Here is a 16,102-nt window from a genome sequence, read left to right on the forward strand (position 1 = left end):
GCCAGGTCCAGCTAGGGTTAACCCATTATTTTATAAACCTTGCAGTTTCAGAGAAACTGCTATGTTTATAAATGGGTTAATCCAGCCCTCAAATCCTCTAGTGGCTGTCTCACTGACAGCCGCTAGAGGCGCTTGCGTGATTCTCACTGTGAAAATCACAGTGAGAGCACGCAAGCGTCCATAGGAAAGCATTGTAAATGCTTTCCTATGAGACCGGCTGAATGCGCGCGCAGCTCTTGCCGCGTGCGCATTCAGCCGAATGGGAGGAGAGGAGGAGGATCGGAGGAGGAGAGCTCCCCGCCCGGCGCTGGAGAAAGGTAAGTTTTAACCCCTTTCCTCTCTCCAGAGCCCAGCGGGAGGGGGTCCCTGAGGGTGGGGGCACCCTCAGGGCACTATAGTGCCAGGAAAACGAGTATGTTTTCCTGGCACTATAGTGGTCCTTTAAGGTTTGTTATTTACTCAAGCACACAGTATCAAGTGCAGCCTGTTTAAAGTGTTACACTGCTGGCCCACCAGCTATTACAGAACATTTTGCTCAGACTTTGCAGATCTGCCAAGTACCTGTCCCATATTGATAATAGCTTTGTAGCAATGTATGCGGCAGGTATTTCTATACTGATTTTCTCTCTGAGGCTGGTTAACAGTTTCATATCTACATTGTGACTAATACTTTCCTTTATGTGGACAATTAAAACCAAATAATAGTATCGGTTATTTTGCATATTCAGAAGGTATCCAAGATTTTGTACAAAGCTCAAAGCTCACTCGTCCATAACGATCTCTAGTTTTACTGCGGATGAGTCATATCTTCAATAATTATTTCAGGTTATTACTGCACTATTAATTAACAGATCAGATCAAAAGGGGTTAACTTTTGTTCACAATACTTGACTCTGACTTCATTTTATTCTCCATTATTGTGCTTGGATTCCCACCACAGTAGGATGAGAAACACATTCAAAGTCAATCAGTGTAGGCAGGGGGTGCTCTTTAATTAGTCACTCTGTCCCTACCCTAACCACTACTGTATGTAATACATGGCTGGGAACTCATTCCACATGCACATCACAAAATAGAGCAATTATCAACCTGCAAGGCTGAAAAGGTGGATATAATCTTGCCGGAGTATACATGCTTCAAATACAATATTTAATAACTAGCTCTACGTTAGGTAGAGATTAAGCCACTGTCCAAAGATGTCTGAGCACATTCTCTCTAAGGTACAAGTATACAAATACATCAACTGAGCTCTACCTTCACCAAATGCATAGAGTTTTAATTTACAAAGTCGACACGTCTAATGTAAATTAGTATAATAAAAAGGTCAAGTGAGCTTTAGCATAACAAACAGTTCGTACTCGAACTAAAGACATCTGCTAGGCAATGGTTTATATAATACTTTACAATGATGCTTACAATATTAGCATGCATGGCACAACAGACATATTCTTATAGATATTAAAGTTAGAAGTATCTGCTAGATGCTTTACATCAATCATTGGTGGACCTACCTCCAAGCCAGTAGGTAAAAGCACAAAGGGACGTAAATAAGAAACGACCCAAAAATATTATTAATTTTAATTTCAGCTCTCAATAGTAAAGTAACATCATTCTTTTTAAAACTGTGTGTATTGGAAAAACGTATTTAAACATTTGCTGGATTTCTTCAGGAAGTCATAGGAGATAGTTGTGTATATGTTTGCAATTACACGAATTACAAAAACACACAACTAAGCCACATGTGCATTCTACATGAAACAGGAGAAAGTGGTCTCCTACCTGTAAGCCTTGAATTCCCGCCAGGTACTCAAGCTGTTTGGAAGGCTGCACGGTTGAATTGGGACTGGCCAAACTGTTCCCTGTGAATCCTATAGCTTCTGCAGTTGGGGACGTTCCATTCGTCAGGAGCTCTCTGGCAATTGCAGCTGTGCAGTTCGGAGTTACAGATGTGCTAAAAAATGAATTGGATGGCTGGCTCAGTTCTTTGGATGACAAATAGTTGACACCAGGAGCAGCAACCGTTTTACTGCGACTTGCTTCCATCTCTTGATAGACGTCAGGAGATAGATGGAGAATTCCCTTCGGAGCTGTTAAAATAGACACATTGCTCTAATATATGCAATAAATTTCACAAAAGTTCATCTGTACATTTTAGGAAAACAAGTTGCCCTTTTCAACCCAAAATAGTCTCCACTGGTTTTGAAAATCTTTTGAAGTTTTGGAAAAGAAAAGAAACAAAAAACACAAAACAAAGCATTTGTAACATTGTGAAACAAGAATCAGTTCACAGCTTTCATTAGTTAAACAATGTTATGAATAAATGTCTGCTATCATTGTAACCACCAACCCCAGCAGAAACTCCTCCAAACACAGGTGGTAGTAATACTGTGTCCCACTGTACGTTATATACATTTAAAACAAACATCTTACCATTGGGTATGTGCCCCTACTACCGGTTTACAGTGCTGTTTGTATTATTACCAAAGTCTCACTTTGAGAAATAAAGAAGAATTTATTTTTTTTAAATAACACAAACCATTGTTTTACAAAAACATTTGCTTTTCCAACATGATGTGGGAATCATACCAGTGATGTTAATAAATATGTTAATAAGGGGAGCGGGGCTCAGCCACCATGCTGAGAGGATGCGACAGACTAGAGCCCATGAACAATCTTCATATTTATGAGTTATAAGGGGCATTAATGACCTGTAAATCAACATTCTGCGAGTGGCACAAATATCACCTCTTGGGCACCAAGATGGTTCTGGGTCCAACTACTACTGTTGTGGAAGAGCTGCATCCTCCGATTGGTTATGGCTTCATGTGGCTCCTCGGTAGGAGAAGTGGTCGATCTCCCAGACCGTGTCTGCACAGGCTCACCTGTGGATATTGTACTCCCCCCTCTGGGCCAGTGGAGGTTATCCCGGTTCCCACCAAGCAAGGCTTTGCTCACCTTTCAGTCGCTTCCTGTGAGAATCTAGTGCGAGTTGCTCTTGCGTGGCCTATCTAAAATGGCCGACGAACCGCAATTCACACGATCAGTTCCAGTGGTGCAGCTTGCTCACATTGCTTTAAGACTCGTTTCCAGATAGAGCCATCCACGGATTCAGCGGGCCGCGTGTTGTCCAAGCACCCGAGAAAACCATCGCACCCCTAGATCTCTAGGACTCCAATTGGCTGCAGGAGGGAAGGCATGTGGCCCCTGGGGCTTGAGAAATATGCAGCGCTATGACATCTAAGGAGGCTCATGGGACACATTACAACTGCTGTGACTTTGGCTGTATGCCAGAGGCATAGGATAATCAAGCTGCCGCTATAGGGTAGTCTGGTAGAGCAGTGAGTTTCTGCATTGGCACAGGGTTCTTTGCCTCTTCATCTCTTCCTTAACTGTTGATTTTTGTGTTTTTGTGTTCACCTGCCCCATCCTGCACCCTTGCCCTATCTAACTGTCTTAGCAACATCTAGAGACCAGTTAATAAGCCTATGGTGGTAAATATCTCAAATTTTTTAAGCAACTTAGTCTAGCAAGTTATTTAGTACATATAAGCACTCACCATGTCTAGTACTGCTTAAATGATTGCATGTTTTGTTATTTCAAACTCAGACATGATTGCCTAACATGTTTCTTACATCATGTTATAAAATTGTGCTCCACCAACAAAATGCAAAGTAACATATCATTACTTAATATATGTAATTTCAAGCAACTTGTTTTTCTATACCACTTGTTACTTTTGTACTTGCTGCTGTAGCATTTCAAGATTCCTTGTACACTCAAATAAAGAATAAGAATAAAAATAAATAAATAAATATGTCAATAAGCAGTGCCATACTGGTAGCACTATTACAGAGATGTATAAGCTTTACCACTACATCGGTTGGATATTTTTTACTGTGATTCTCCTGAAGGCAAATGGATACTAGTATAAAAGCAAATTAGGAAAATTAAAGAGACACTATAGTCACCAGAACAGCATCATCTTAATGTAGGTGTTCTGGTGAGTATTGTCAGTCCCTCCAGGCTTTTAATGTAAACACTAAGTTTTTCAGTTAATTTCTATGAAAAGATGCCGAATGGCGCAGCACAGCGTTTTGCCACGCATGTGCAATAGCATCCCAATGCTTTCCTATGGCAAACCATTGGAGTGGCGGCGCGTGAAATCACATTTTTTATTTGGGAGGCAACGGGGAGATGGGAAACAGTACTAAACAGCACTTTTAGAACTATAGTGTCCGAAATACATTTTTTAGAGAGGCATGAAAAAGTGCTTAGATAAAAACAGTATCAGCGCTTAGTTAATATACCCCTATTTTTTGTATAGGGGTCAACAAGAGAAATGTATTAAATAAAGAGTCCCGGTTACAATCTTAATGGGGTGCTTTCAAATGTCCGCAGGGATTTGATAGTTGTAACAGTAATTTATGTAAAAAGCCTTTGTCTCTATATGTATCCAACCTTTAATAAAAAAAGATACTTTCATAGCGTGATACAGTTACAACATTTTATTTCCCATACGATAATCCCCCCATAAGTAGAACTCTTACAATAAAGAATGGTGAAACTTATTTCTAAAGTTCACAATAAAAGCGTAGAAATGCAGAATATTAGTTGGTAGATGCAAGATTACCACTCCGTGGATGTTAGTTCCAGACCGGTCCTGTGCACTCGGATCGATCCTCACTGAGACGCCAACTAGCCAGTATTACTGCAGTCTCTCCAAATTCAAAAATCCCGCCAGAACATGATCTACGTGTTTCGCTCGTTCAAACAAGCTTTCTCAATCTTGAGAAAGCTTGTTTGAACGAGCGAAACACGTAGATCGTGTTCTAGCGGGATTTTTGGGAAATAAAATGTAACTGTATCACGCTATGAAAGTATCTTTTTTTTATTAAAGGTTGGATACATATAGAGACAAAGGCTTTTTACATCAATTACTGTTACAACTATCAAATCCCTGCGGACATTTGAAAGCACCCCATTAAGATTGCAACCGGGACTCTTTATTTAATACATTTCTCTTGTTGACCCCTATACAAAAAATAGGGGTATATTAACTAAGCGCTGATACTGTTATCCATTTGTGTCGTGTATGATGTTTTAAAACTTGGGAAGGTTTTTGGTGTATATGGCAGCTTTTTGTATATTCATTTTTTCTTGTGGATAATGGTAATTTGAAGCATTTGCTTAGAAAATCCACTATACTACTAATTTTCTTGCGCTCTCTATAATTTGCTTTTTTTCATGAAAAAGTGCTTATCTTGTAAAGGAAGGCCATTAAAGGGGGATTACATAACAGAATAAAACGTTGAAAACCACCTATAACTTGTGTTGATCTTTTTAATATAACGATTCATTTTCCTTTAAGTCAGAAGCGCTACAATCTGACAAACCAAAGCCCCAAAGAAAGATTCAGTTGCCCTGTCATGCACATAAACCACTGATAGCCAACAAAAGCTAGTTAACACTGAGCATTTTACTCATAGTCTGTATCATAAAAATGAATGAGCTAGTGTCTGGATTGTTAAGGAAAAAAGAATACACACACAACCACGGAAGCTTGTTAAATAGATATTTCCAGATACAATATTTAACCCCCTCAAAATTAATAAATAAATCAGTAAAGTAGCTAAATTCAAAGTTCTTTTCATCAACTTCTGGCTTAATTTAAAGCAAATTGCTGTATTGAAGAAAAAAAAAATGACACTACAAACCCAATTCAGATTTTATGGTTAGATTTTCATGAGCTGATTTTATTGCAGAGGAAATTTAACCAGAAAAGTGGTGTTTAATGTAAAACTGATGAAAAATAAATGAGCTGGTTTCAAGAATGGTTATTACATTGTATAGTCAGATACTTTCAGCATTGTCACATTTTCCTAAATGAAAATGTAAAGGAATAAAAATAAATCCCTTTCCTGTAAAGAAAGGTTCAGTTGGAGTTTTAAAATTCTGAAGTTTGATGCAACCTTATGTTTGACATTGAAGGACCAGAGCAATTTTGCAATTCTTGCTACACGTTTAACCATACTTTCTCCCTCCTTCATTTAGTGCAACCACTTTGTTATTGTATTATACATATCTTAATTCACTACAATATGGTGTTTAATGAGTAAACCTAGGCATGTATTTGGGGTCCTAGCACACACATTTTTTCTGTACCTGGTAATGTAATAACAAAAAGTGGTCAACAGTGTAGCCCCATGCAATGTCATTAGTGGTATTAGAGTGTTAAGGTTACAAAGTGTTTAGTATTGGAGGCTAAGAGAGCACCTGCCTTAATCTCAAGACCCTCCTAGAGCCCCACCAAATTCAAAAGGCTCGTCCCCGGCCAATTCTAACCCTAAATTTGTAGACGTGTTACCCCAGATGGTGATTTCCAAAAAGTGCATAGTGCAGAAGGCTCTGTACTGATTAACTGCATAACAGGAGGGTACATCTCCTGCTTAGCGGTCGAATCATACAGAGACAAACTCTCATTAAATTGTTGTTTGTGGTCTCTTAGCCTGATCAACCAGAGTGATCCATATGCAATGAAACTTGTTGTTTTAAAACTCAATGGGTCTCCCTTACATTTGTAAATATCTTGTGACATCACCAACAGTTCAACCAGCTTGATTTCCTACGTCAGGGGTAGGCAACCCTTGGCACTTCAGATGCTGTGGACTTCATCTACCCTGATGCTTTGCCCGCATTATGTCTGTAATATCATTATGGTAGATATAGGCCACATTTGGAGTGCCGTAGGTTGCCTACCCCTGTAGTCTAGATCCATTCTGGATTTTGTTCAAATATATATACTGACAAAACCTTAACTGTTAATGTACCTTGAAGACTGGGACAGGGAATCACTGAGCTACAAAACGGTGAAGCTATTAAGAAAGGAATATGATGACATCTTGTGTTTGTTGAGATATACACAGACCACTCTATCTTCCCATTTGTTAGAGACTGAAGGATAAGTCCGGTTGTTGCCCAAATGTTTGATTTGTCACAGTATTGTCAAAATGATACAATGCTGGGTTTAATAGACCATGTACAATTTATTAACACATCATTCTGGTAGTAAATAAACACACTATACTCAGGGGCGGGCTGGGCCGGTGGGCAGGGAGGCAATTGCCCCCCAGGCCGCCGGAAATTCTTTTAGGACCGGCCGCGGTGGTCCGGCCCTTTAAATGTTGCAGCCGCCGAGCGCTCTGTAAAGAGCGCTCAGGCGGCTGCAGCAGCTTTTCCCTCCCTCCCCTCCCCTGTAGCGTGGCCGAGCTGCTTTCCGGTCCGCGGTCCCGGCCAGAGTGAGTGTGCACTTCCGGTCAGTCCGGCCGGTTACAGGAAACAGAAAATCCTGTTCCGCGCGGAGTTTCTGTTTCCTGTAACCGGCCGGACTGACAGGAAGTGCACACTGAGCGTGCACCTTCCCATCACTCCGGCCGGGACCGCGGACCGGAAAGCAGCTCGGCCACGCTACAGGGGAGGGGGTAAGAAGAAGGGAGGGGGGAATAAAAAGAAGGGAGGGGGGAATAAGAAGAGGGTGGGGGGAATAAGAAGAGGGGAGAGGGTGGGGGGAATAAGAAGAGGGGAGAGGGTGGGGGGAATAAGAAGAGGGGAGAGGGGGGGATAAGAAGGGGGGAATAAGAAGAGGGGAGAGGGGGGATAAGAAGAGGGGAGAGGGGGGATAAGAAGAGGGGAGAGGGGGGATAAGAAGAGGGGAGGGGGGATAAGAAGAGGGGAGGGGGGATAAGAAGAGGGGAGAGGGGGGGATAAGAAGAGGGGAGAGGGGATAAGAAGAGGTTAGAGGGGGGAATAAGAAGAGGGGAGAGGGGGGGAATAAGAAGAGGGGAGGGGGGAATAAGAAGAGGGGAGGGGGGAATAAGAAGAGGGGAGGGGGGAATAAGGGGAGGAGGGAATAAGAAGAGGGGAGGGGGGATAAGAAGAGGGGGGGATAAGAAGAGGGGAGAGGGGGGGAATAAGAAGAGGGGAGAGGGGGGAATAAGAAGAGGGGAGAGGGGGGAATAAGAAGAGGAGAGAGGGGGGATAAGAAGAGGGGAGAGGGGGGATAAGAAGACGGGAGAGGGGGATAAGAAGACGGGAGAGGGGGGATAAGAAGACGGGAGAGGGGGGATAAGAAGAGGGGAGAGGGGGGAATAAGAAGAGGGGAGAGGGGGGGAATAAGAAGGGGGGGAATAAGAAGAGGGGAGTAAGAGGGGAGGGGGGAGTAAGAGGGGAGGGGGGGAATAAGAAGAGGGGAGGGGGGGAATAAGAAGAGGGGAGGGGGGGAATAAGAAGAGGGGAGGGGGGAATAAGAAGAGGGGAGGGGGGATAAGAAGAGGGGAGGGGGGATAAGAAGAGGGGAGGGGGAGTAAGAGGGGAGGTGGGGGAGTAAGAGGGGAGGTGGGGGAATAAGAAGAGGGAGGGGGGGAATAAGAAGAGGGGGGGAGTAAGAAGAGGGGAGGGGAGGGGGGAGAGTAAGAGGAGGGGGAGAGTAAGAGGAGGGGAGGGGGAAAGTAAGAGGAGGGGAGGGGGAGTAAGGAGAGGGAGGGGGAGTAAGAAGAGGAGAGGGAGGGGAAGTAAGAAGAGGGGAGGGGGGAGTAAGAAGAAGGGGTGGGGAGTAAGAAGAGCGGAGGGGGAGAGTAAGAGGGGAGGGGGGAGTTAGAGGGGAGGTGGAGAGGGAGGTGGGGAGTAAGAAGAGGGGAAGAGTGAGGGGGAGTAAGAGGGGAGGGGGGAGTAAGAGGAGGGGAAGGTGGAGAGTAAGAGGAGGGGAGGGGGAGAGTAAGAAGAGGGGGAGAGTGAGGGGGGAGTAAGAGGAGGGGAGGGGGGAGAGTAAGAAGAGGGAGGGGGGAGAGTAAGAAGAGGGAGGGGGGAGTAAGGAGAGGGAGGGGGGGAGTAAGAAGAGGGAGGGGGGAGTAAGAAGAGGGAGGGGGCAGTAAGAAGAGGGGAGGGGGGAGTAAGAAGAGGGGAGGGGGGAGTAAGAAGAGGGGAGGGGGGAGTAAGAAGAGGGGAGGGGGAGAGTAAGAGGGAAGGGGGGAGTTAGAGGGGAGGGGGAGTAAGAAGAAGAGAGGGAGGGGGAGTAAGAAGAAGAGAGGGAGGGGGAGTAGGGAGAGGGGGAGGGGGAGTAAGAAGAGGGGGCAGTAAGAAGGAGGGGAGATAAGAAAAAGGGGGGAAGAAGAGGGGGAGGGGGAATAAGAAGAGGGGAGGGGGGAGTAAGAAGGAGGGGAGATAAGAAAAAGAGGGGGGTAAGAAGAAGAAGGGGAAGTAAGAAGAAGAAGGGGAAGTAAGAAGAAGAGGGGGAGTAAGAAGAAGAGGGGGGAGGGGAGTAAGAAGAGGGGGGAGTAAGAAGGAGGGGAGATAGGAAAAAGAGGGGGGAAGGGGAGGGGGAGTAAGAAGAGGGAGAGGGGGAATAAGAAGGAGGGGGAGATAAGAAAAAGAGGGGGAAGGGGAGGGGGAGTAAGAAGAGTGAGAGGGGGAATAAGAAGAAGAAGAAGTTGGAGTAAGAAGAAGGGGGAGTAAGAAGAAGAAGGGGGAGTAAGAAGAAGAAGGGGGAGTAAGAAGAAGAAGAAGGGGGTAAGAAGAAGGGGGGGTGTAAGAAGAAGGGGGGGTGTAAGAAGAAGAAGGGGGAGTAAGAAGAAGTAGGAGGGTTAAGAAGTTCTAAGGGACAGAAGGGACAGCTCTATAGGACAGGGGGGCAAGACAGGGAGCTCTTTCACACTATGCGCACACATACACACACACAATGCATCCCTATACATACACAGAAACACACAATGCATCCCTATACATACACAGAAACACAACATGCTTCCCTTACACACAGAGAAACACACAATGCATCCATTACACACACACACACACACAATGCAACCCCCACACAAAGACAATGCATCCTTTGCACACATACACAGAAACAGACAATGCAAACACACACACTGCTTTTCTTACATACACACAGAAACACAATGCATCTCTTACACTCAATGCACACACATACAGACACACACCTTGCATCCCTTATGCATACAAACACAGATTCACACAATGAATCCCTTACACACAACCAGAAACACATAATACATCCCTTATACACAAATACACACTGCTTCCACTACACACAAGCACACTGCATCACCTGCACAAACTGGTATCCCTATAAACTACATACCATAAGCACACATATTAGATCCTCTACAATAACACATAACACATCCCCTACACACTCCACTCCCTGTGAGCGAACTCATGGGTGGGTGGAACATATAAGTGGACTTATGAGTGGGCCTTATGGGCATACTCACCGTCAGGCCCTGGGGCCCAGACCTTGAGCTTTGTAAGAGGCCCCCAAAAAATGGAGCTGCTTCTAATTGTCCCAGAACATTGAATTTTGTGACCACAGTTGCAAACAGCCTCCAGAGATCCTGTTCTACACCAGACCAGTGGAGCCAAACTGCAGCTCATCATCATCCTCATCTAATTGTAAGTAGGCAATCTAGTATATTAGTGACACTAATCTATAATTTACCTCACATTAAAGGGACACTATAGCTTAATGAAGTGGTTGTGGTGTCTATAGCTGGTCCCTGCAGGCTTTTTAATGTAAACACACACTGTGTGCAGCACTGGCGTTAGTTCATATGGCAGATCATATGGGTGGGGCATTGTGATGTCACATGGGGGGGCGGCAAATTTATATTCTGTATAGGGCGGCAAAAATCCTTGCACCGGCTCTGATCCTGGGCAGGTGCACCAGTCTACTGGTGACCCACAGGAGGGGAGTTCACTGATTGCACTGCACTCTCCTCCTGCCCAGACCCGTCTTGACCGCAGTGCAAGTGCCCTCTGCCCTCTGCCCCTAATTTACAGTGGCTCACACTCACAACAAGCAGTGCCTGGAGCCCTTTTCAGAGACGGAAACAAAGAGGTTCTGCGGCAGCTGGCCGTCCTGCAAGCATTACATTAAACAGCTGTTCCCCATGCAGCCACAGGTGGCGTTGTGCTGGGAGACTGATTACTCTTCACTTCCTCCCAGCCTACAGAGCAGCGCATGGGGGAGAGAGAGAGGAGGAGGCATGATTTAATCGTACAATAAATCCTCTAAGCAAACCTTTATAAATTTGGGGGGGAAATCAGCTCTGTTTCCACAGTTTATTGGTGTTTACTCTGATGTCTGTATTAATATTGAGGGATGTCTAAGTAGTAACGTCAGTGTGTGTCAGCAGGGCCAGCCGTTGGGGTGGGCAAGCTGTGCGGTCACGCAGGGTGCCATGACAACAGAGGCACCCGGCGGCCAACACAGCTCACAAGTTGGGTACACCAGCATATTTAATTTAAACGATTCGCTGGTGGTCCACTGGTGCGCACCAGCAGTAGGTGCAGTCAGATCATATCCTCTCCCTCGTGGTTCCAGCGCTCAGTTAGTGAGTCAGAGCACAGGCTCAGAGATTCTCAGCCTGTGCTCTGACAACATTGAAAGTCAGAGCCGTGAAGGAGCGGGTATGGCAAAGAGCTACTGATTAGCATAACATCAATATCCGTTATAAAACCAGGAAAAGGTGGGCATGGATGGTGAACTGATTTGGTGGCGCAATGGGCCACTTGACTGGTTTTGCCCCCCAGGCCTAAGGCTGCCAGCCCTCCCCTGACTATACTGCACATACTATATGCTTTCCCAAAATCAAGACGGATTTCAGTGTCTTTGACTGTATCTGCTGAAATCTTGCCACCATCTGAAACTTTTCTTCCGACCCGGTTCAATAGGTCCTTATTAATGCTTCCTTCTACATACGTTCTATGATGAAACTTGGAATGACCAACAAGATACAAAAACAACAAGCCAAAACAAGACATTTTTGCTCTGTAGTATTGTGGGGTGATAATTCCTAGTTCCGGTACTTGCTTTGAATCCTTGTTGGTCTTTTGCTCAGTCACCATTTTAAAACAAGCAGTGTCTGCTACTGTATGTACATTAACAGCTGTGACACCATTTCAATAAATATCCATGTTTATCACTACAGAGGAAGTGGGTTTACAATATTCATTGCACCATATTTCCGTTTACAAAGTGATGGAACTAAAGGAAACAATCACTTGAAAGTGGACCTTTTTCCAATTTTTACTTTTAGAAACAAAATTTGTTTTAATAACCTTGTTTGTACTTTTCAAAAAATATATATTTTTTACAACAATGATGCATTTACAAAATATCTCTATTTATTTAACTGATCTAAGGCCTAATAAGGACCATGCTCTAGACATTATTGTAATGCTTGGGTGGATCACAGAAAGCCACAGAAAAGTGCTGGAAGGCCATGCCAAATGTTTGTTTTCCCTATTAATACATCAAACAGAGAAACATCTGCAGCTTGGTAGTGGTTTTATAAAATAGTTTACAGTGTATACAATTTATCTCTCCTTTTGTGTAGTTTTCTTCACTAGAGACTGGCATTTCAATCAACCATTAAACAAAGCCTGCATGAACAGACTGCCTTTTTTTCCTTTAGATCTCCATGTTATAGTGCCTTGGAACAAAGCTTTTGATTTCATGTTTATCATTTTTTAAATGTCTCCTTGATCTACATTAAAAAAAAATCTGATTCTGTTAATTTTCTCCCTAGGTCATGTTCTGGCTTCCACAACATGCCGGAATTGTATTGTGCTTAGCCTGAAAACATAATCTTGTTCTCTCTGCACCAGAATATTTTTATTGCCACACAACACTCCTTGCCCAAATTTCACAACTTTCTCAATCAATTTTCTATTAAAATCCAGCCCACGTATACCAATTTCCATCTTAAGACTAGACAGGATGTTTAGAGCTCCCAGTTGGGTACTTGACACAGTACCAGGTACATACAACTAGAGGTAATACATCCGTGTGTAGAATCATGGATTTCCATTCCAAACAGTTCTACACAACCATTGAAATATCTGTGTTAGGAAAGTTTTCAATGCTGGTACGGTATTTCTTTCCCTGATATATAATTCTCCCCTCCACCCACACCCCTCCCCCCCCACCATTTATATTTTATTAGCTTTCAGGGCCGGCACATCCTATAGGCGACTTAGGCAGTCGCCTAGAGACCACTAAAGGGGAGGGGAGAACTAAGGGACTAAGGGGGAGTGGGGGGAGAGACCACTAAGGGAAAGATGGGGGGAGGAGAGGAGAGACCACCAAGGGAAATATGGGGGGGGGGGGTGACTGAGAGACCAAGAACCAGGAGAACTCTAAGGGACAGGGGGGAGGGAGAGCACTATGGGAACGGGGAGGGGGCAGGGGATTGCACTAAGGGTCAGGGGAGAGCATTAAGGGAGGGGGGCAGGTGAGAGCACTAAGAGCCATGGGGCCAGGGGAGAATACTAAGTGATGGGGGGCAGGGGAGATCACTAAGGGATGGGAGAGCACTAAGGGAGAGGAAGGAAGGGGACAACACTAAGACACTACACACATACACAATGCATCCTTACATATACACAGAAACATATGATGCATCCTACACTCACAGAGAAACACACCATGCATCCATTACACACACACAATGCATACCTCACAAACACAGACACACAATGCAGCCCTTGCACACATACACAGAAGCACACACTGCTTCTCGTAATGCATCTCTTACACACACTAAATGCACCCATTACAGACACACAGTGCATTACATACACAGTAACACACCTTGCATCCCTTACACATACAAACACAGATTCACACAATGCATCCCTTACACACACACACACACACTGTATCCACCAACACACACACACACACACACACACACACACTACATCCCTTACACAATCTGGTATCCCTATACACTACATTCCATAAAAACACACACACGTTACATCCTCTTCAATAACACATAACATATCCCCTACACACATACACTCTACTCCCTTTGAGCGAACTCATGGGTGGGTCTTGTAGGCATAAGGCTTATGGGCAGATCTTGTGGGCATACTCACGGTCAGGCCCTGGGGGCCCAGACCGTGATCTGTGTAAGGGGCCCCAAAAAAATGGTGCAAAAACAGGACATTACATTGGACATGGGTATGGATACCTGCGCCAAGCTGTATATCGTGGTTAAAAAACACATAAGGTGTGAAACATATGGGGAAACCAGCATGGTGTTTGCCATCATGCACAGTGGAGATTATCTATTGAGCTCCAGTGAGTCCCAAGTGGCCCCTGTGGTGGTACGTGCAGACCTCTGGGAAAGTCTGTACGGGTCAAAGAATTCAGATTATGGCTCTGGTAGGAACCTTTATCACTGGGGTGGTGGCCACCCTGCAGCTTGAGGTTGCACTCCGTCACCTGCTGTGTTTCAGTCTGCTCCCTCCTGATCCGACATCTGTCGGTCGCTCTGCGGTTTGTGCTGTTGGTGCCGGTCGTGCTGCCTCCGATCTATGTATAGCATGATCCGATGGCCCTCCAGGGTTACAGTGCCCAACTCTCTGGAACAATTTAAGATGGTAGTTTTTGCCGTTATGTCTCTTGTGACCACTATTACGTCTCTTGGTGCTGCCGCAGGAGCAGTGGCAGATTTCTACATGCCGAACACAGAGGTAATGCATGGCGGTTCAGAGCTCTCTCTCTAAGGCCCATAGAGGCTACCACCCTCAACACAAATGGGAGGACATCCCCTTCACCAACAGTCTCGGGCACCACTCTGAATCTAACGTTTCGGTGGTGGTGCCGGGATTCCAGAGATACCACTGTCTTTGTCAATAGTTGTACCTGATTTGTGAGGCTTTCCAATTGGCTTTTGGTCTCACATATTTGCTGGTCTCTGGAGGCCTCCCTCTCCTCCACTGCTTGTACCTTCTTATGCACAGTGCCAATTTCTGCCTGGGTCTTGAGAAAGGTCTGACTTCCAGACCTGTCGCAGATCCACGAGCAGTCTCTTTATGTCCTCCTTCATGGAAGGTGAGGAGTCATCCTCCGACTCAGAAGAATTGCATGCCTCATCTGGACGGGGAGAGATAAGAGATTCCTCCTCCTCATTGGAGTCTTCTGAGATCTCCGGGGTGCTCTGAGCCTTGGGCACCATTTTGGCTTGTGGTGACAGTGCAGGCCTCCCAAAGGAGAGCCTGATGTCGGGCAGCTTGGCCCCTTCTGGGTGCTGGTGTCGCTTGTGCTTGCGCCCCATATTGTCCTCTGTGGGGTGCTTCTTTAAAGTAGATTGTTTATTTTTGGCCAAATTACCTCTGGTTTGTGGGGTCGGAACGGAGCCCCACAGAATGCGTTTTGTTGGCTTCACAGTCGGCCGCGCCCCCTTCCCCTCCCTCGATATATAAATTTAAGCAATATGTTTTATTATTATTCTTATGAATACTTTTGTTTTTATTGCATTTTAAAAACAGTTGCTCCGCCCAAAAAACAGTGTCAAGAAAATACTGTTTTTTGTCAGAGTAACCCTTCCTATACTGGTCGGTCTGTCTACTGAAGAACTGAAACTGAAGTTCACAGGCAGGAAAGTGTCAATTTAGAACAGCAATTTATTGACAATAAAAACATTAATCTGTTTACTAATCAAATCACAACAGCATTCACTGTAGCAGTCTCTATTTTTTCCATGCCATGAATGCAGATGAAGGCAAGGCAAATTCTGTGCTGAAGATGCTGAAAGCATTTATTAAGGAGGACCAAGCAATACCCCCTACTCCATTCCCTCATAGCATGGGTAAATGTGATAGGATTAAGAATACCAAGATCAAAGCTCCTCTTTTTTTTCCCCTTAAATGGACACTATAGACACCAGAACCAATGCAGCTTAACATAGTTGTTACGGTGTCTATAGCAGACCTTTTAATGTAAACAATGCCTTTTCAAACACAATAGCCTCCCAATGTTTTCCTATGGGGAAGCATTGGATTGGCTGAGATGATCAATTGTGATGATCTCAGCCAAAGAGGGGGATCGGGACAGAGGCACATTTTTCAGCCAATCACATCCAGTACATGGTGTACGGGAAGAGGAGGGGACATTGCAAAACTATTTTTTTTTAATAATTCCTTATTTATGTAATGCGGTGTTCTATATATTTAGTAAATGATTCAGGATTTATTGAATCAAAATCTTTAACTCCCCTATGAAGAATCAAGATTA

At 44.6% G+C, this 16,102-nt stretch overlaps 1 protein-coding gene across 5 annotated transcripts in view; it reads right to left on the reverse strand.

The window, feature by feature from the left end:
- The window catches only part of STAU2 (staufen double-stranded RNA binding protein 2), a 277,794-nt gene that overhangs the window by 118,186 nt on the left and 143,506 nt on the right, over positions 1 to 16,102 (reverse strand). For all 5 annotated transcript variants that reach the window (XM_063451321.1, XM_063451318.1, XM_063451320.1 and 2 more), the window contains exon 12: positions 1,780 to 2,087. In XM_063451321.1, the coding sequence (XP_063307391.1) occupies positions 1,780 to 2,087 (308 nt within the window). The remainder of the gene's footprint in view (positions 1 to 1,779; positions 2,088 to 16,102) is intronic.

This window comes from Pelobates fuscus, chromosome 4 (assembly GCF_036172605.1).
Source record: "Pelobates fuscus isolate aPelFus1 chromosome 4, aPelFus1.pri, whole genome shotgun sequence".
Taxonomy (NCBI): domain Eukaryota; kingdom Metazoa; phylum Chordata; class Amphibia; order Anura; family Pelobatidae; genus Pelobates; species Pelobates fuscus.